This window comes from Epinephelus moara, chromosome 16 (assembly GCF_006386435.1).
Source record: "Epinephelus moara isolate mb chromosome 16, YSFRI_EMoa_1.0, whole genome shotgun sequence".
NCBI lineage: Eukaryota > Metazoa > Chordata > Actinopteri > Perciformes > Serranidae > Epinephelus > Epinephelus moara.
Window position 1 is genome coordinate 41,662,706 of NC_065521.1, and position 19,862 is coordinate 41,682,567.

At 39.5% G+C, this 19,862-nt stretch overlaps 3 protein-coding genes across 3 annotated transcripts; 2 read left to right on the forward strand and 1 right to left on the reverse strand.

The window, feature by feature from the left end:
* The first annotated feature begins 4,362 nt into the window (after positions 1–4,362).
* g0s2 (G0/G1 switch 2) lies at positions 4,363–5,307 on the forward strand. The gene is made up of 2 exons (XM_050066240.1): positions 4,363–4,521; positions 4,622–5,307. The coding sequence occupies exons 1-2, from the start codon at positions 4,403–4,405 to the stop codon at positions 4,992–4,994; spliced, it is 492 nt and encodes a 163-aa protein (XP_049922197.1). The 5' UTR covers positions 4,363–4,402; the 3' UTR covers positions 4,995–5,307.
* A 1,282-nt stretch (positions 5,308–6,589) lies between these two features.
* On the forward strand, positions 6,590–14,411 carry taf8 (TAF8 RNA polymerase II, TATA box binding protein (TBP)-associated factor). Its single transcript, XM_050066234.1, has 8 exons — positions 6,590–6,780; positions 8,868–9,027; positions 11,116–11,214; positions 11,305–11,367; positions 11,497–11,621; positions 11,917–12,064; positions 12,217–12,359; positions 13,940–14,411. Exons 1-8 carry the CDS (start codon positions 6,733–6,735, stop codon positions 14,078–14,080), a joined length of 927 nt encoding a protein of 308 aa, XP_049922191.1. The 5' UTR covers positions 6,590–6,732; the 3' UTR covers positions 14,081–14,411.
* Positions 14,412–14,493: 82 nt separating this feature from the next.
* On the reverse strand, positions 14,494–19,683 carry LOC126403512 (protein pitchfork-like). Its single transcript, XM_050066238.1, has 5 exons — positions 19,473–19,683; positions 19,200–19,298; positions 17,327–17,460; positions 17,123–17,240; positions 14,494–14,612 (listed from the first exon to the last, which is right to left on the reverse strand). Exons 1-5 carry the CDS (start codon positions 19,620–19,622, stop codon positions 14,547–14,549), a joined length of 567 nt encoding a protein of 188 aa, XP_049922195.1. The 5' UTR covers positions 19,623–19,683; the 3' UTR covers positions 14,494–14,546.
* Positions 19,684–19,862: the final 179 nt, after the last annotated feature.

The window sequence follows — 19,862 nt, forward strand, 5'->3', positions numbered from 1 at the left end:
TGTATCATCTCATGCAAATACTTAAAAAGATAAAGTGAAAATTAGCGATATACACTCCATTCAACCCCAAAAATAAGACCAGGACTAAAACTATTTAAAAATGATTTAATAATTTTTGAAGACTTCCTTGCAATGCAATCCCAAGACCACAGAACTGGATGTAATTATTATACATGTTTCATATTTCTGGAATATTTTTTAATCTTGGGGCAAAAAAAATGTACCAAATAATTTAACACGGGCTCACTGTCCATTCTCCACAGGAGAAGCAGATTGAAAGTGTATGAAATGGAAATATATACCTACAGTATAGATTAAAATTACCAACAGAAATGTTAAATTAAATAGAATTAAATAAAATTAAATTGAATTAAAAAAGGCACCTATTATGATAAACAATGTCCTGTTAGGGACTGTTCTTTACTTATTAGAGGAGAGGTTTTTGTCCCTGAAGCCACGAATATTTTTCCGTGAGCCTCCCTAAGTGACTGACGGAAAAATGCATGATTTTTAAAACTTTCAGATTTTTAAAACTTACCCTTTAACGTGTGAAAGTTAAAAGTTGAAGAAGAAATTCTGGAGTTGAAAAAAGCCTCCATTTTGAACTCTTGCCGTGCACACTGGTTAGTTTGTTCAAACAGTTTATTTTTGAAATGAAATGTAGAATGAAGTGAATTTGATTAAGTTTCACTATTTTAAGCTCAGATTTTGGTTTTGTATTTTTCTGACAGAAGCATTTGTTGTACGTGATGTGTCCAAATCCAACAATAATTTCTGTTTTTACAGTTTCTGGTTATAATAAATTATGCAATTTAAGCTATTTCTAACCAGCCTGCGGGTTTGAACGGCATGTTTTCCTTTAAAAATTGCCATTAAAATAAATACAAAATACAGCCTTTTAAGGTTGTATGCCCCTCCCCTTAGCCAAAATAATAAACATAAGTATCCCTACCAGTGCTTAAAAAATGATTGGACATGCCTCCCCCTTTTGGCACCACCCCCTCCCGCCTCATGAATAACGAACAGTCCCTTAGGCCTGTGAAACTGTTTATGTTGAGTCATGCAACTCTGAATTACTAATAATCCATATACTTTACTTCACTCACCTTTTATTGTCTTTTCTAAATCTCTATTTCTTTCTGTTTTCTCTGGCTATATTTTAAGTACTTCTCGGCTAATTTAACAGAGAAATGTAAACAAACTAAACAAGAAAAATAACTCATTTCGCCTAATTCTGTGACCTGACCTGGTATTCCTCATTAAACTAACCTCCGAACCAATTAAAGGACTGTAGATTAGATGACACATCCATTCTCAGAGCACAGCCAGGTCCTGGCCCAGGAATACCAGGTACTCTAAATTACAGTACAATAACAGTTGAACATGTCCTCGCAACCAAGTTCAAAATTAATGTGGCAGAAATGCAGCCAGATTATTCCGGGTCATGTTCAGATTACCCTGTCCTGCATTTTACTTTAGTACACCCTGGCCTTGAATCAACAGTCTTACAATAAAGAGCCTAATTTTAAATAATATATTAAAAAATAAAGATACCTCTTTTACAAGCAGTTCAACCCAGTGTATACTTACCCTTTTCTCCCCTGAGCTCCTGTTGAAAGAGTTTTCACATCTACACGCATCATAAGCCCTGCACACATACACACACATACACACAAACACACACACGCACACACACACACACACACACACACACACACACATGCAACACGCAACCACAACATGGTTGACTTGGTGAAGTGTAAGGACAGACTGTCCATTCAAGCAGGAGAAGGCAGAAATATGGGGCAAAAGTCTCCAAACAGTCTCAACCTTTTCCCAGCAGTGGCAAACTTAAATGCCCAGAGTCCAAACTGAGTTGCTCAAAGAGGAACTTTATTGACAGAGCAATTATAGTGATATTACCAGCATCGTTTGTTGACTAACGGGGGAAAAGGTTCTTCAAAATTTAACCAAATGTCATCACTGCTGAGCAAAAGTTCAAATGTTGATCAATAAACCAGAAGAGTTTCACACCAGAAGCTGTTAGGAGAATATTTTTTAGTTTTTCTTTTCTGTGTTTTGAAACAGTGTCCTTACTGCAGCTGTGTCATCTTTTGTGTGTGTGTGTGTATTTTGCAATTATGGGTATTTCGCAATAGAATTTGTTGCTAAAGGATGGACTAAGAAAATGTTGCCATGATGTTCATGTTCATGCACTGTCAGTGTGGGTTTACTCCAGGTACTCAAGCTTCCTCCCACAGTCCAAAGACATGCAGGTTAACGGGTGATTCTAAATTGCCTGTAGGTGTGAATGTGAGCATGACTGGTCAGCTGGGGCCCTTCAGTGTGGAGTTTGCATGTTCTCCCCGTGTCAGCGTGGGTTTCCTCCAGGTGCTCCAGCTTCCTCCCACAGTCCAAAGACATGCAGGTTAGTTGGTGACTCTAAATTGTCTGTAGGTGTGAATGTGAGTGTGAATGATTGTCTCTATGTGTCAGCCCTGTGATAGTCTGGTGACCTGTCCAGGGTGAACCCGACCTCTCACCCAGTGTCAGCTGGGATAGGATTCAGCACCCTGTGACAATTTATTCTTTCCCTGTGAAGGCAATGTCGGCAGGTGGAATCGGGCCAGCTGATTCAGTCCGATTCCAGGGCGTCATTTATACCGGGTCTCGCGCAAGTCAAGCAACTTGATGCAGCCCGGCTAATTTCATCCTGCATGGCGAGTTTGGGCCAACGCTGGGCCAGGTCATTTCTGATAACAGCCCAGTGATGGCAGTGTCAGCAGCCGGAATCGAGCCAACTGATTTGCCCCAATTCTAGGGCGTCAATCAATTGGGTCTGTCCCTGTGATGGCAGTGTCGGCGACTGGAATCAGGCCAGCGGATTTGGCACGGTTCTGGGGCGTCATTCATGCCAAGTCTCAGCCGAGTTGGGCAACCAGACCTGGCCTAGCTAATTTAATCCGGCATTCCGAGTTCAGGCCGATTCTGGGCCAGGTCATTTTAGCTACCTGGAGTTGGTCTGGCCTGCATTCACATTGAAACTCACTGTTCTTGTCATTTTGTTTGTGTTTTGTATTGTCTTGCCACTAAAAAAAAAAGTGCCCCGTGTAGGGTTGCAGTGATATATCGATTTCAAGGTACACCGGTATGAAAATGTACGGTTATCATACTGTGTACATTTGCTTATCATGCAAAAGGAAGACTTTTTAGACATACTTCCATTAATTAAAATGGTTTTAAGTCTAAATGACAGTAATAAATCTTTAATTCAACAACAACAACAATTACAACAAGATTTTTCTTCTTGAAGTAAAAATGTAAAATTGGACCCTTGAGGCAGAAGAGGGCAAAACCCCAGTGACATCCTACCTCAAAATATTACATAGTTAGATTCTTTAGTAGCCTATATATAGTTATTTTTGCCTTTATATAGTACATCTAGATATGGTAAAAGTATAGTGTTGTAGTTTCAACCGCTAACTAGTGTTATTAGATAGCTAGCTAACAACCATTAGCATTGCTAGCTATCTAGTATTAGCCAACATTTTTAGCTAGCTTGCTGGCGCAGGACATCCTGAAATAAAAACAATTAGTCTGGAGATGACGCTACAAAACTGACTTTGTTCTTAGGGGGCATCTTCCCCATCTCACCCCATCTAACCACGCAGACATCTCATGACATTGGCCCGTTGTCATTTTCTCTGAGAGCTGATGACACTTGTCTCTCTGTGACAAAGATCAGACGTATTTCCCAACTCACTGGCCTGACTTCACTCCTTCTTCTCCTGAAGCGAGGGGACGAGGTCAAAGGGCAGAGAGTCTCAGACCAAGACACACTCACACGTTCACCTCTGCAATCTCTCACTGCTTCATTGTCAGCTCCATGGTCAGTCAGCGAACATGAGCCAGAGCAGGTCAGGACAGCATGATTGGATTGGGGGGGTTGTATTGAACCGTTTTACTTTTTAACCTTATCTCTCAGTGTTCAATAAGGACTATTGTATATGCAACCATATAATGCCTTCAAGCCAATAAATAGGACTGGCTTAACACAGTTTTACACACTGTGATTGGACACTATTCAAGCTCTCCTGATGAGGATCAATGTTTATGGTAACAAGCCACGCAGCACAGATCAGCCCCTCATGTTGTTCAATGTTCGGTAACGTGAAGTATTTGAATGTGTATCCTCGTTCTGTATCAGGATCGCTGCATGGTTAGAGATCTCTCTGAGATAGGAGACAGATACAGACGCTTTATCTGCTGCACACCACGTACAGACCTCATGTGATGTCACAGACACAGTTTCACCTAAAGGGAACACTGGTTTCACTTCTTGTCTTTAAACTCATGCCCTTTACCCAAACAAGCACTTGTCTCTCGCAATCGCAGCAGCCTCATGAATATGCATTCTGTCACCACTGTGGGAGTTGACCTGACTCCACTTGAGTTTAAATTGCAGGATCTCCCTCGTCTCTGCCTGCGAATGCCTGACTCGAGTTTGGGGTGTGCAACAAAGTGAGTATCAGCATTTTATGTCTACACTAAGTCAACAGAGTTCTTGGACACTTTTCTCTGACAACACATCTGTGTATGATCTCTCCTTTTCCTTCAACAGACTAATCAAGCAACACACCATGGAAACCATTGGCGAGATCATCCCATTCGCTAAGGAGATGCTGCACCAGAGGCCCAGCCGGGGCATGCTGAAGATGTACATGCTCGGCTCCACTCTGGCGATGCTCGGAGTCGTTGGTGCAATGGTGGAAACTGTTCTCATGCCATTTGTGGAGCAGGAGTCTGTGGAGGATGCACCAGCAGAGCTGATTATGGAGAAGAAGAAGAAGGAGGAGAAGCAGGAGTTAAAGTCACACACCACTGTTATTTGCCCTGATGTTGTGAACGTGCTGGAGATGGTAGCGATCGAGGCCAAGGCCAAACATCTGGTGACTGCTGTGCAGAGAAGCTCAACCCGTTTACACGCTTCTTAAAGAAACCCTCCCCTCCTGGTGTAAATGGACATGACACTTGAAATGTTGATGGTGGGGGTGGTAAATTAAATCACCATGTTGAACTGGTCACTTTGTACTCGTTCTGTTATTCCAGATTTGTTTAAAGATGCAATTTGCCCCCGTCGACTGACAAAAAATGAGAAGATACACTGAAAACTGTAGAGTACAGTAACGTCTGGCTGCTGGGCAGCAGATACTCGTGGATGATGTGACTTGATGAATGTGTTGGAGAAAAAGCTGAATGTGTGTGATTGAATTCATTTTGCACTGGAATAAAGTGATTTTACAGCGAGCAACTGAATCAAGTCTTATTTAAGAGTAATATAGCTTTGTCTACATGTTGCAAGAGACATTCCTCAGATAGATTTATTAACAATGACATGATAGACATTCGTAAAGTAAGGTCAGACTAAGTTAGGGGCTGTTTAACTAAACCACATTAGACCATGGAATATATATCCAATATTACCTTTTGTGTGACAAATTTATGTTCCTAATGTTGCCACATTTTGAGAGGGAAAGGCACTCACACATTCAGACCTGTGCAATAACCATTTTTTTCCTCTTATTTCATGCTGTAACACCAGCATATCCCATAAGAAGTGTTGGGAACACGTCTTCAAATCATTTACCAAGTGAAAGTAGCTATACCCCACCGAGATAATACTCCATTACAAGTAAAAGTCCTACATTCAGAACCTTATATAAAACAAGGTTAATATGTGCTGTAAAATGTTCCCTGTCAGTGTTTGGAATCATATCACTGCTGCCTTAATGTGTATGTTGCATTTTACTGCTGTAAATTTGTGTAAAGTTGCACTAATTATATTATTATTCATAACTACTTTATATAAGATAGTTTAAACCTGTGAAGCCTTAGTAAATTGGCTTGATTTCTTTAAAAAAAAACTGGGAAAAAGGTACTGAGCAACAAAACAAGAAATAACCCAAGAAATCAGCAACAAATTAGTAAAGAGAGACAATTAAAAACAAGAAAAATAGTAAGAAAGAAAGAAAGAAAGAAAGAAAGAAAGAAAGTTAAAAACAAACTGACAAGGAAACAACCTGGAAATAGTGCTTAAAAATTATAGTAATTCTGTAACATAGTTTTGAAATGTAATAAGATTAATAATTTTAGTTTGTCCTTAACTATAAATCTATTATCTATCTATTTATTTATTTATTTATTGCATTTTGTGGGACATTTCTTACCAAGCTGCTTATTGCCTTTTTTCTAATTTTTTGGAGAGAAATCGCACCCATTTGCTCAAGATAAAGGTTTAAATAGGCTACTTGCAATAAGAGTCTGGGAGCAGCACAAGAAAAGCGATGCTCCAGATTTCAAAGGGTTAATATACAGCCGTACAGATATATCTGAAACTAAAGCTGTCAGACAAGTGTAGTGGAGTCAAAGGTACAATATTTTCCTAGTATAAAGTTGCATAAATCAAAATAAGTACCTCGAATTTAAAAGCACAGTAAACCTGAATTGACACGTTGAAAATGTAGCGGGTGTAATTCTACACACAACCACTAGAGGGAGTTATTAAATATACCGCGGGTTAATTCAAACTTCCGGTCTTGTAACGGAAACGACGACATAGATTCACGGTGTGTTTACGAACGGCGGCTACGACGGCTCGTTGGACAAATACAGTTTTCGTCACTATCGTGTTAAATGCGTTTAATCCAAAGAGCAGAGTGAATTAAATTACAGATGGCGGATCCCGCGGTGGCGTCGGGAGGTTCACTGAATGCAGGAGGGGTAAGAGACGGTTTTAAAATACGCTCACCGCCATTAGCAGGAAGCAGCTAGCTTAGCTGTGTTTGGCTAACTGTTAGCTGTTAGCATTTTCTTGGAAAAATGCTAACAGCAGTGCTGAATGTGTCTAAACAAGGGCTATAAACTTAAAATAAATCAACAATGTGTCGTCTGTACTTAAGCACAGACGACACATTTAGCTGCGTTGTCGTTGTTACGGCTAAGTAGCTAATGCTAATGAATGTATGTGTCAGTGTGTGTTAGCTACATTTCCAGATCGTGAGCATGTTTCTGTAAAGAATATAACCGCCTTTATCCGATGACAATGTGAGTAGCGTGCAATGTGTAGTTAGTTTGTAAGCCAGGGTTCATTTGTCAGTATTTATTATTCTCAACCTATATAGATTCTCAACGCTACACCTGCTAATGTGTTGCTACATGTGCTCCTGTAAGTCAAGCTTGTCAACTAGCAGTGGTGGACAGTAACTAAGTACATTTACTCAAATTTTGACCAACTTGGCTTTACTTTACTTTTGTATTTCCATAATATGCTACTGTATACTTATTACGGTACTCCCCTAATTTATCTTTCAAGGGAAAGTGTTGTACTCTTTTACTTTTGATAACGTTAAGTACATTTTGTTAATGATACCTCTGTAAGCACAGCCTAAATTAAGAACTCCAACATGTCATTTTCATGGCCTAGAAAAGTTCAATCAATATCTGTCAACATGAGCTACTCTCTTTCAAAGCCAGAAACTAGAGAAGTAAGTCTCAAACTTGTGATGTCATAGGGTAGAGTCTACAGCTCTGCTCTACAGACACTAAATGGGAGACTGATTTTGTGGACCACAAATATTTGTTTTCTTTTTTTATACTTAAATGAGCTTTATTAAATTGTAGTGTTCTCAGTTCAGAAACAGAAAATGGACCCATATAAACCGAATCACTGAGACGTTGCGCTCACAGCACCAGCCACTTGTGGTCAGACAACTGGCACTTGATTTCAGTTGGTGGAGATACATGCCATCTGCAAACTGTCAAAAAAAGTCGATTTCCAGCACTTTAAACATGATGGTCTGACCTATCTGACATTTCTGCTGTGCTTAGTTTGTTTACTGTGTTGCTTTGCATCTTTGATAAACCAAATCTATCAACACAGAAGCTAAGTGATGTCCTGCTTTGGACGAGGTCAGCAGCAAAACGTTTTTTTCACCACCTTAAAAGATACACCGAAGAATATCAATATCAGGTCAAGTGTACATAACATTTGGAATATTTTCACTGCTTTACTTTATACACTTAAATGATAGAAGCAGAGGCAGGCCAGCAAATCCCATGTTCAGTGAAGTACAGCAACTGTTTCTGTCAGTGGAGTCTGGTGGCTTTGAGATAAGGCTTAGTTCTCTGTCTTAAAGGGCTGTCTAATATAGTGTACACTTAAACTGATATTGATTTTTTTAGATGGCTTAAACCTGACCAATCGAGGCAGTGTTTGCTCAGAGCCGTTTAGTTTTATGTACATGTCGCAGGGGGTTTCTATCCAGAAGTAAAGTTATTGTGAATCGATCCATAGAACATTCCTCTAGGTGCTCTTAGTCTCATCTAACATCTTCCTGTTTCATTGTCAATGGAGCAGGTCTGCACTTTATACTTTATGACATCATAAATTTCAGTTTTAGCACTCTATTTTTTGGATTTGGGATGAAGCTGTTCATGTTTAAGATTTTTTTTCGAGTGTCTTATGCATTTTGGGAATGGGCAAAATGGGTGTAGTTCCCCTTTACGTAACGTTTTGTATTCAGGACCTTCATTTGAATATTTTCAGTCTGTGTCATTTCTACTTTTATTTATGTAAAAGATGTGAGTACTTCCTCTACAGCTGTCAGCTAGCAAAGGCTGGCAAGATGAGGCACATTAACTGCAGCCCTTGACTGATTGTGAGCGGGTCTCTGTGACCTTACAACACTTATACTTCATGAAGTACTCATAGACCAAAAACTTAGTACCCCTGAAGGTAGGACTGACACAGTCAGTTTTCAAGTTTCTGATGTATTTTTCTCACCTGTTGTTTCTTGTATGTTTTTCAGCGTGGGAGTGGTAGTAAAGCAGCTACCAGCCCTGCAGAGAACTACCACCTGGCCCGACGTCGCACCCTGCAGGTTGTTGTCAGTGCCCTCTTGACAGAGAGTGGCTTCGAGAGCGCGGAGAAGGCAGCAGTGGAGACACTCACTGAGATGATGCAGAGCTGTACGTATGAATCCTAAAGTAGATGTCCCCATTCATTTACCTCAGAGCTGCACACTTGTATGTTTTGTGTATTAAAAATTAACACACAGCACACAAATGTTCTGCAGGGCATTATGCTTTATTTACCAACTGTTTTCAGTTAACTTTCATTTAGTCTTTATTTTGAAAAACTTTATTGTCCTCATAGAGGCAGTTTGTGTTACACAGAGCATAGGTAGGTAGACAGAGAGACACGTAACAAAAACGACATAGAACAAATATAAAACAGCAACAACAATAACAACAACAACAACACACTGCATCAAGCATCCCACCATCCTTAGTCAAGGCACTTAAAAGCTCAGTTCAGACCAATGATCTCGCAACGAGACGAAACCGCTTTCGAACGTTGCAGTGGCTTGATCTGGCTGTCTGAGCTCGACTTCTGGTGTCACCTGTAACTCAGCTGGTTAAATCGCTGGCGGCTGGTTTTAGAACATAAAGCACGTCATCTGTATCAACAACCAGTCAGCTTGTAGTGAAGTCTGCTGGTCAAGTCAAAATGACTGCAGATGGCATGTGCTCTGTCCCCATTGAGCCCTCTGTTTCCATCCTCATGTGTGCTGGTGTTGGACAGTTTGTTGCTGCTCGCTGTATGTGCTTATGCCCCGCCCACACACACATTCTTATTGACTAACTAACTTATTGTGGTGTATTGATTATGAATACAGTCCAACTAATGTTTCTGTTTTTCACTGTTTGATCACTACTTCAAATGCAGCTGTAGCCAGTATCTCACTATCACTATCCTCATTCATATTTTAAGAAGCTACAAATTATATTCAGACACAAAATAAGCCTGAAATCTGGATATCAGAACAGAAGTACAGAGAGTTGTTGACTAGAAATGATACACTGTCTCATCTAGTTGCATTGGTGTGAACTGGCAGGTTTTTAGAACGTTGCAGAATGGCACATTGTAGGTAGTTGCAATTTTCAACTCGTCTCTTTGCGTCTAAACTGGGCTAAAATCATGAAGAAATAAAACCATGAATAGCATGCATTGAACCTTCTTAAAACATAATGAGCACATTAAACGCAGGAGAGTTTGCATGCTGCTGGTTGCCACAGTGCAGACCCAACCTCAATGATGGCAAGATAATTGTAAACATTTGGTATAATACAAAAATACAAAAATAAAGCACTGGAGAAGTGTTTTGTGACATGTTTTAATTTTGATCGACTTGCATTGAAGCTCATTCATGTCTACCTTTCTTTGTGCAAGATCACAACATTTGATTAGTGACATGTTTTGGACCAAAAGAATAATTGACATCTCCTTTGTAGCGCTTCACTCTGCTGATGTGTTGTAGATCTTTAGTAGTTGTCAGGGAAATGAAAATTCTTTGTTGAACATCTTAGAAATGTGGCATGAAAACTTTTGTTCAGGCTGTTTTGTTAGTAGACACAGCTCGATCCTTGTGGAGGTCATTCATCATTGTTATTACTGCTGTTGGGTTTGTAGTGGGGATTTGTTGGATCAGTGTTGGCCCCGATACTGGCCTTATTATGCGTATTGGCCATCGTCCAGATGTGACCGATCCACATTCAATACAGCTTTTTGTTGTGCTCTGTTCATCTGCTGCTGTAAGCAAATTTAAAGTGTTAAGCTGTAGCTTTTACATCACATCCTGCGTGTGCTTCAATCACTTAATGAGCAGTTTTGTTGTGTAACTAGAGGTGTTGGCAGTCATTTACTGTCAGTCGATGTGACCGAAATGATTCATTGTAGTTTTCTAATGATAAACACTCAGGACGTCATTTTAAGATAGTTTTATTACATGTTTAGAGAAGTGGTTCAGAAAATCAGGACTGTTGCTCCATCTTATTAAGACAAAGAGACAGAGCTGTATTGTCAGATTCCCTGAGTTCAGGTGCATTGGCGCTGTTGTTTTAATAAATCCGAAATCACCAAATGCATGTGCTAATGATCCCTGTGAACAGAAATTAGATCCCACCTTTCATCATCCATTCGTTTTACCTGCAAAATGTTTAGTCTTCATAAGCAGACTTGTTCTAAACCCAAATGTTTTTTCATCCCCTCTGCAGATATAACTGAAATAGGTCGATGTGCTAAAGCTTATTGTGAACACACAGCCAGAAGCATCCCAACCCTGTCGGATACAGTGGTCACACTCATTGAAATGGGTAGGTACTGGAGGACACCGACATATAAAAACATTGCAAACACAAGGTAACACAGAGGACGTTGTTTAATCTGTTTTTATTTTGCTGCAGGTTTCAATGCCGACACTCTGCCTGTGTATGCCAAGAGGTCACAGAGGATGGTTATAACAGCCCGTAAGTAGACACTCTAGTGTCCACTGTTAGTTTGGATTATGAAATTGATGAGTAATGGTAGTCTCACTTTCTACATTGGTTCTAGTATTACTTATTTTTTTGCGTATGTTTGGATTTGATGAATTTCAGCCCCAGTGACGAACCCACCCGTGACTCCTAAAGCACTGTCAGCGGGACAGAAGCGCACGCATCCAGCTCATATCCCCAGCCACTTCCCAGAGTTCCCCGACCCTCACACCTACATCAAAACACCCGTGAGTCAGAACTCCTCTTGGTCATTAGAGATGCTTAGGCCGTACAAGCTTCATTCTCATTAAAAACAATTACAAAAAGCTGCCTCCAGCTGCTGAAATACACTCTGTGTGATCGGGCCTTAAAGAAACCCTGAACAATGGAATTTTTATTTGGTAATATTATCTACTAAGATAAAGTATAATTGCTGGAAACACCATTTAGTTTCACCACTGTTATCAGGGTGCCCTTTATTATGTGTGATAAAAAGAAAAAATCAGAAAGTGTGTGCGTGTGTGTTTTCCTTTCTGCGCTCAGGCGTTCAGAGAGCCTGTGTCTGACTACCAAGTGGTGAGAGAGAAGGCAGCGAGTCAGAGGAGAGACGTGGAGCGAGCGCTCACACGCTTCATGGCCAAGACCGGAGAAACTCAGAGCCTCTTCAAAGACGACGTCACCGCCTTCCCATGTGAGTGATTCCACCGAGCAGACCTGTATTTAAAAAACTGGCTGTAATATGTTGTTTGCACATTCAAGTCTGTTTGTTCTCTGCATGTGTGTTACGCTTCTGAAAGCATGTTGTATTTACATGAGTTTAAATTCCTGTGAATGTGTTTTCAGTAATCGCAGCACAACCAAGCTCCATCCCGTATCTCAGCGCCCTCCTGCCCTCAGAGCTGGAACTACAGACCTTAGAGGAGACAGACTCCTCTGAGCAGGACGACCAGACGGACAGTGAGAACACAGCAGGAAACATCATCAATGTAAGTCTTAACTTCTGGAACTTGCTCAGTGTCTGATATATAGTTTTACAACCATCAGGGTTTCTGTCTGAGTTCCCAGATTTCCAGTGTTGTAAAAATAGTTACTTCCTGGGAATATGCCACTGTTTCCACACACTTGTGGACATTTATTTGAAAAGGCAAATTGGATTCTTTGAACTCAGATTTACTGACCAGTACCAGGTATCAAATCTACCTCTTCAGTGTTATGCAGGGCCTCGAAGAGCACTACGTGGTTTGGATTTGGAAAATTTAATGCAGAGAATACAGTAGCTCTATTATGGTGCATCTGGTGGAGGGGTTAGTGCCAGGAATCTGGATCCTATTTCCAGGAATTCTCACCACAGTTCAGTCATATTCTGTGTACTTCCCCAACACATGCACTTTTTCTAAAATCTTACTATTTGAAACACTTCTCATGAAAAGTGTCACGCACGAGGACAAGCGCACGTGCTTGAACTATGCTTGTGTATCCCCACTCCCAGCTTCTTTATTGGCCAGGAAGCAACAGGTGTAGGTAAGTGGCAGCAAAACTTCTGGCCAATGAACAAGCTGGGAGGTGAGATTTCAATAAATTGCATTAGTAGGGTTCAAATACACACACTTGACCTGGTGCAGTACCCATCCACTATACTATGACTTTTTTTCTGGAATTTTTTAACATACTATACTATGGCTTTTTTCTGACGTTTTTAACATACTGTACTATGACATTTTTTAACATGCTATACAGTGACTTTTTTAACATGCTATACAGTGACTTTTTTTAACATGCTATACAGTGACTTTTTTAACATGCTATACTGCGACTTTTTTAACATGCTATACTGTGACTTTTTTAACATGCTATACTGTGACTTTTTTAACATGATATACTGACTTTTTTAACATGCTATACTGTGACTTTAACATGCTATACTATGACTTTTTTAACATGATATACAATGACATGTGTTGTTGTTGTGTTTCTAGTGCTCTGTAAGTGTCCTTGAGTGTTGAGAAAGGCGCTTTTTAAATAAAATGTATTATTATTATTGTAATGACTTTTTTAACATGATATACTGTGACTTTTTTAACATGCTATACTGTGAATTTTTTAACATGATATACAGTTAATTTTTTAACATGCTATACTATGACTTTTTTAACATGCTATACTGCGACTTCTTAACATGATACACTGTGACTTTTTTAACATGACATACTGTGACTTTTTTAACATGCTATACTGTGACATTTTAACATGCTATACTGTGACTTTTTTTTAAAAACATACTATACTATGACTTTTTTTTTTACCTTTTTTAATATATGATACTTTGACTTTTTTTTTTAACATACCACACTATGACACCCTCACATACCATCGCCCTGACCATCCTGCGAAGAGCTAAGCTAATTTCTTGCTGGCTCTAGTTCTATACTCAACCCACAGACATGAGTGCTATCAATCTTTTCATCTAACCACTATAAAACTTAAACTAATTTCCCAAAATGTCAGACTGTTCCTGTCCTACAATGATTGCTCACGTCTGTCCTTTTTTTCTGTTTCCCTCACTCAGGATGATCCCGGGGCTGACAAAGAGAACTCCATGCTTCCTCCCAGCGGCGTTGTTCCTTCTACAAAGGCTAGTGAGGACAATGTGATCGACAACCCGTACCTTCGGCCAGTTAAGAAACCCAAAGTGAGGAGGAAGAAATGAGTCAGAGCCCACCCTGAACCTACAGACTCATATTTGCCACAGTGGTTGGTGCTTTCAGCGGTCCAGTCAGTGACTCCCCCCCCACAGAGAGGAGCAGCCCGGTGTTGAGACCTGCTGTGTGAGCCGGGACCATCGGATGCTGTTGGCTTTTTGTAGGCTGACTGCCTTCTGTTGAAGAGAGAACTGCATTTTGTTGTGTTAATTGTCATTTTTTCAGCAAGCACTCACTTTGTTAAAAATTTGTGATATTACTTTGTAAGCAACATCATGGTGTGACATACAGATCATACAGGAATCCAGTCATTTGTGAATAAAGAGAACTGTTCCTTTTTTTCAGACTCTGAAATCCAACTTGTTTTGACAGTGGTTTCTGTCCATTACATTTACAGTAAAAGTTCAGGTAAATAATAAGACAAAGACTCCATCTTACATCAGTGTCACGTGTTTTCATCCATCAGCTTTATTGTTAATAGTACAAACTCAGGTAGGCGAGTCTGCTGCTGTGCTTCAGGAACTCCTTTTCACTGTTAAGCTGAAAGAAAATGAAGAGCATTAGAACATTAGATGTTACTCTTACTGTATGACAAGATGTATTCTGTATTCATCCCACTGAATAGAATTCCTACAAAAAAAATTGTGTTTTTCAGCAGCAGCTGTGTGTAATTTTGTACAGAATCAGTTACATCTCTCAAAACATGATATTTAATGTGTACATCAAACTCTTTAAATGAACTGTTTGACATTTTGGGAAATGCACTTACACACTTTCTTGCCAGGACGTGGATGAGAAGAATGTGGGTTTTGTGGAGATGGTGGGGGAATGTAACTAAGTACATTTACTTAAGTACTGTCGTTAATCTGACAGCATTGGTTACTTTTCAGATTACATTTTTCATACCCTTCCTGTCTACCGAAGTCATGTATCTCAAAATGTGGAGACAATGAATTTTTCACATGCTATACTATGACATTTTTTCATGATTTTAGACGAGATATCATACTATGTCGTGTTATTTGTGATCTTGGACAACATGCTATATTATGACGTTTTTCATGATTTTGGACGACATGCTATACTACAACCTTTGTTTTTTCATGACAGCATATCATACAAGGACACTTTACTATACTTAATAGTATAGTATGTCGTCCAAAATCATAAAAAAAAAATCATGGTATAGCATGTTGTCCAAAAACATGAAAAAAGGTCATAGCATAGTATGTCGTCCAAAATCATGACAAAAAAACGTCATAATATTTAGTCCAAAATCATGGAAAAAACATAGTATGGTATGTCGTCCAAAATCATGAAAAAACGTCATAGTATAGTATGTCATCAAAATATGATAATAAAAAAAAACGTCATTGTATAGTATGTCATCCAAAATCATGAAAAAACGTCATAGTATAGTATGTCATCAAAATATGATAAAAAAAAACGTCATTGTATAGTATGTCATCCAAAATCATGAAAAAACGTCATAGTATAGTATGTCATCAAAATATGACTAAAAAAAAACGTCATTGTATAGTATGTCGTCCAAAATCATGAAAAAACGTCATAGTATAGCATGTCGTCAAAAATCACGAAAAAAACTAATTAGTATAGTATGTTGTCCAAAATCACGAAAAAACGTCATAGTATAGCTTGTTGTCCAAAATCATGAAAAAACGTCATAGGATAGCATGTCGTCAAAATCATGAAAAAACGTCATAGTATAGCATGTCGTCCAAAATCATGAAAAAACGTCATAGTATAGCATGTCGTCCAAAATCATGAAAAAACGTCATAGTATAGCATGTTGTCCAAAATAATGGAAAAACGTCATGAAAAAACGTCGTAGTATAGCATGTTGTCCTAAATCATAAAAAAACGTCATAGTATAGCATGTTGTCCTAAATCATGAAAAAACATCATAGTATAGCATGTCGTCCAAAATCATGAAAAAACGTCATGAAAAAACGTCGTAGTATAGCATGTTGTCCTAAATCATAAAAAAACGTCATAGTATAGCATGTTGTCAAAAATCACGAAAAAACGTCATAGTATGTTGTCCAAAATCATGAAAAAACGTCATAGTATGTTGTCCAAAATCATGAAAAAACGTCATAGTATGTCGTCCAAAATCATGAAAAAACGTCATAGTATAGCATGTTGTCCTAAATCATGAAAAAACGTCATAGTATAGCATGTTGTCCTAAACCATGAAAAAACGTCATAGTATAGCATGTCGTCCAAAATCATGAAAACCTTCATAGTATAGCATGTTGTAGTACAGCATGGCCGTCCAAAATCATAAAAAAACATCGTAGAATAGCATGTCGTCCAAAATCATGGAAAAAAGTCATAGTATAGCATGTCGTCCAAAATCATGGAAAAAAGTCATAGTATAGCATGTTGTCCAAAATCATGAAAAACCTTCATAGTATAGCATGGCCGTCCAAAATCATAAAAAAACATCGTAGAATAGCATGTCGTCCAAAATCATGGAAAAACATCGTAGAATAGCATGCCGTCCAAAATCATAAAAAAACGTCATAGTATAGTATGTCAACATGCTATACTATGACTCTTTTTAACATGGTATACTGTGAGTTTTTCTGATATTTTTTCACATACTATGACTTTTTCTTCCTCATGTTTTTTACTATAATATGACTTTTTTTTTTTGACATTTTTTATTATACTATACTATGACTTTTTCTTCCTGACGTTTCTTAACATGCTCTACTGTGACTTTTTTCGTGACTTCTTTTAAACATAATATATGCTGTAACCATCAATTATAATTAATGAAATAATTAGAGTATGGCATTGGCATCAATTTTAATTATAATTATTATATGAATTAATAGTTCAGTCACAAAAAATAACAGTACAGCTTGCCATAAAAATGTCATTAACAAGTCATAGCTATCATATTTTTGTTTGTTTTTTGTATTGTATCTCTGATTTTAACTTGAAAATGGGTATGGCTACACATGTATGAATCAGTTGCCAAGTTTTCAAGTTTGTTTTACAATTTGGAGTCAAAACCTTACCTTCACTTTGAGTGACTTCTTTTCCATCTGAGGCATTCTGGATCTGTCTGGCCTCCCGAAGCACATCGGCCAGCTCACTTTCCTGTTTGTCACTGCATCATGAGTGTAGGTCCCAGGCCTGTATCACAGAATTAAAATCTTTCAGCTCAGTGAATCACTGTTACATTAGAGCTGTGTGTCAGACAGTGTGTGTCTCTGTCTCACCCTGGGCTGTTCTCAGCTGTACATGATGTGCTTTTGAACCTCTGTGAGGTTGAGTTGAAAGGGGTTTTGCCAGGAGGGGCGACTGTGGACTGGCTTTGATCCTGCTGGTACTGCTGTGGGGAAGGGGTCGCTGTCTAGTGATAGATATTGCAAAAAAATTAAATTAAATTTGACATGTTGAAAGGGGTATTCCAGTGATACATTGGGGGAATCACAAGAGACTGATTTTACAAAGAGCGGTCAAAGCAAAGCAGTAGTGGCCGATATGTCGAAATTTTTAGCAGCGGTAGAATGTGACTAAAGTACATTTGCTCATGTACTAATAGCATGTTCCACTTTCATTCCACTACATTTCAGAGGTAAATATTTTACTTTTTACCCCACTGCATCCATCTAACACAGTTAGTTAAAAAATTACAAAACGTACAACAAGCTGAAACAATTTCATGTTTTGTTAAAAATGTAACTATCCACATCCCAAAGGTGCTCTATTGGACTGAGATCTGGTGACTGTGGAGGCCATTGGAGTACTGTGAACTCATTGTCATGTTCAAGAAACCAGTTTGAGATGATTTGAGCTTTGTGACATGGTGCGTTATCCTGCTGGAAGTAGCCATCAGAAGATGGGTACACTGTGGTCATAAAGGGATGGACACGGTCAGCAACAATACTCAGGTAGGCTGTGGTGTTTAAACCATGCTCAGTTGGTACTAAGAAAATCTCCCCCACACCATTACACCACCAGCAGCAGCCTGAAGCGTTGATACAAGGCAGGATGGATCCATGCTTTCATGTTGTTTACACCAAATTCTGACCCTATCATCTGAATGTGGCAGCAGAAATCCAGACTCATCAGACCAGGCAACGTTTTTCCAATCTTCTATTGTCCAGTTTTGGTGAGCCTGTGTGAACTGTAGCCTCAGTTTCCTGTTGTTAGCTGACAGGAGTGGCACCTGGTGTGGTCTTCTGCTGCTGTAGCCCATCTGCTTCAAGGTTGGACAAGGTGTTGTTGGTTCAGAGATGGTCTTCTGCACACCTTGGTTGTAACCAGTGGTTATTTGACTTCCTGTTGCCTTTCTATCATCTTGAACCAGTCTGGTCATTCTCGTCTGACCTCTGGCATCAACAAGGTATTATGGCTCACTGGATATTTTCTCTTTTTGGGACCATCCTCTGTAAACCCTAGAGATGGTTGTGTGTGAAAATCCTAGTAAATACTCAGACCAACCCGTCTGGCACCAACAACCATGCCACGTTCATTTCGAAGGCTCCTTCAAATGTGGTCAAGAAATGCAGCCTTCTTTCCCAGAATTTGGAGGATGCAACGGATGATTCCCTTCGTGGCCCAGCCTATCCCAAGATGCATTGCATGCCGGTGATGATTATATATAAGTTAACTAAGAGTTGTTAACTGCTGTTTACATTATTATTAGCTAGTTTATCTGAAAACGGTCCTCAAAGGACGTGGCTGACGTCGACTGCAAAGGCTGCAGCCCCTGAATTGAGTCACAGCCCATGTCTACATGCCTAAATGCATAGATAAACTATTTGCGTTAACCAGCAGTTGAACAGGTGTACCTAATAAAGTGGCCAGTGAGTGTAATTTTGTTATAGCTTGCTACTAGTTATTTTACCAAAAAGAAAAGAGAAGTTTTCATTTTTAATTTAATGTGAGTTCTTCTTTGAACACAGATGTAGTTGTGGATTATCTACAAGGGGCCCCTCCACCCCACAGGCCCCTGTGTAACCGCACAGCCTGCACTGTCTTTATTTACACCCCTGCTGTGAGTGTATGACTTGTGCCACTATTATAAAGTGTGATCCATAGCTGACAGAGCAGGTTATTCATTAGTGGTAAATGTGTGTCATGTACCTTGTTGCAGGACGGAAAACGCGCCGCGGTCCTGGCAGACAGACCGTATCCCTTCTTACTCCCCGGTGTCTTCTCTAAGGCATACAGCATGGTGCCAAACTGTGCAGGAGATGGAAACATTTACACTTCCTATAGTCATGTAATAGTTACACTTAATAAAGAAAACCAGCTGCAAAATATGGTTTCAAAATGTATTGATTTCTGTATCAAAAGATGTGACCAGGACAGATTATACTGAGAGAAAAATGTATGTCAGATATCAAAGAGACGGACCTCATGGTTGTCATAGCAGCCGGGGCCGAGGTGAGGCACTTCCTGTCGTGACATTTGGTTTCCCAGCCGGTCCGGAGCATAATGGAGGGGAAAGAGTCTCCTCTCCTGAGAGCTGCCAAAGAATACTCTGTGAACAGGAGCTGCTGACATGATGGGAACAACCTGTGGTCAAGAAAGCGACGGAAACTGAAGGAAAGAGAAAAGTCACGCTCGCGTACATTCAGCTGCGATGACGTAGTCGTGTTTTGACTTGTGGTAACGATGGCAACCATGATGACAGCCGAGTCCCTGCATTATACAGATAGATGACATTTCCTCAGTTGGCGCTAAGAAACTTTATAGTTTCCATGGTTTGGCGTGAAAAATCACACTTAACTGGCGTCTTTCAAA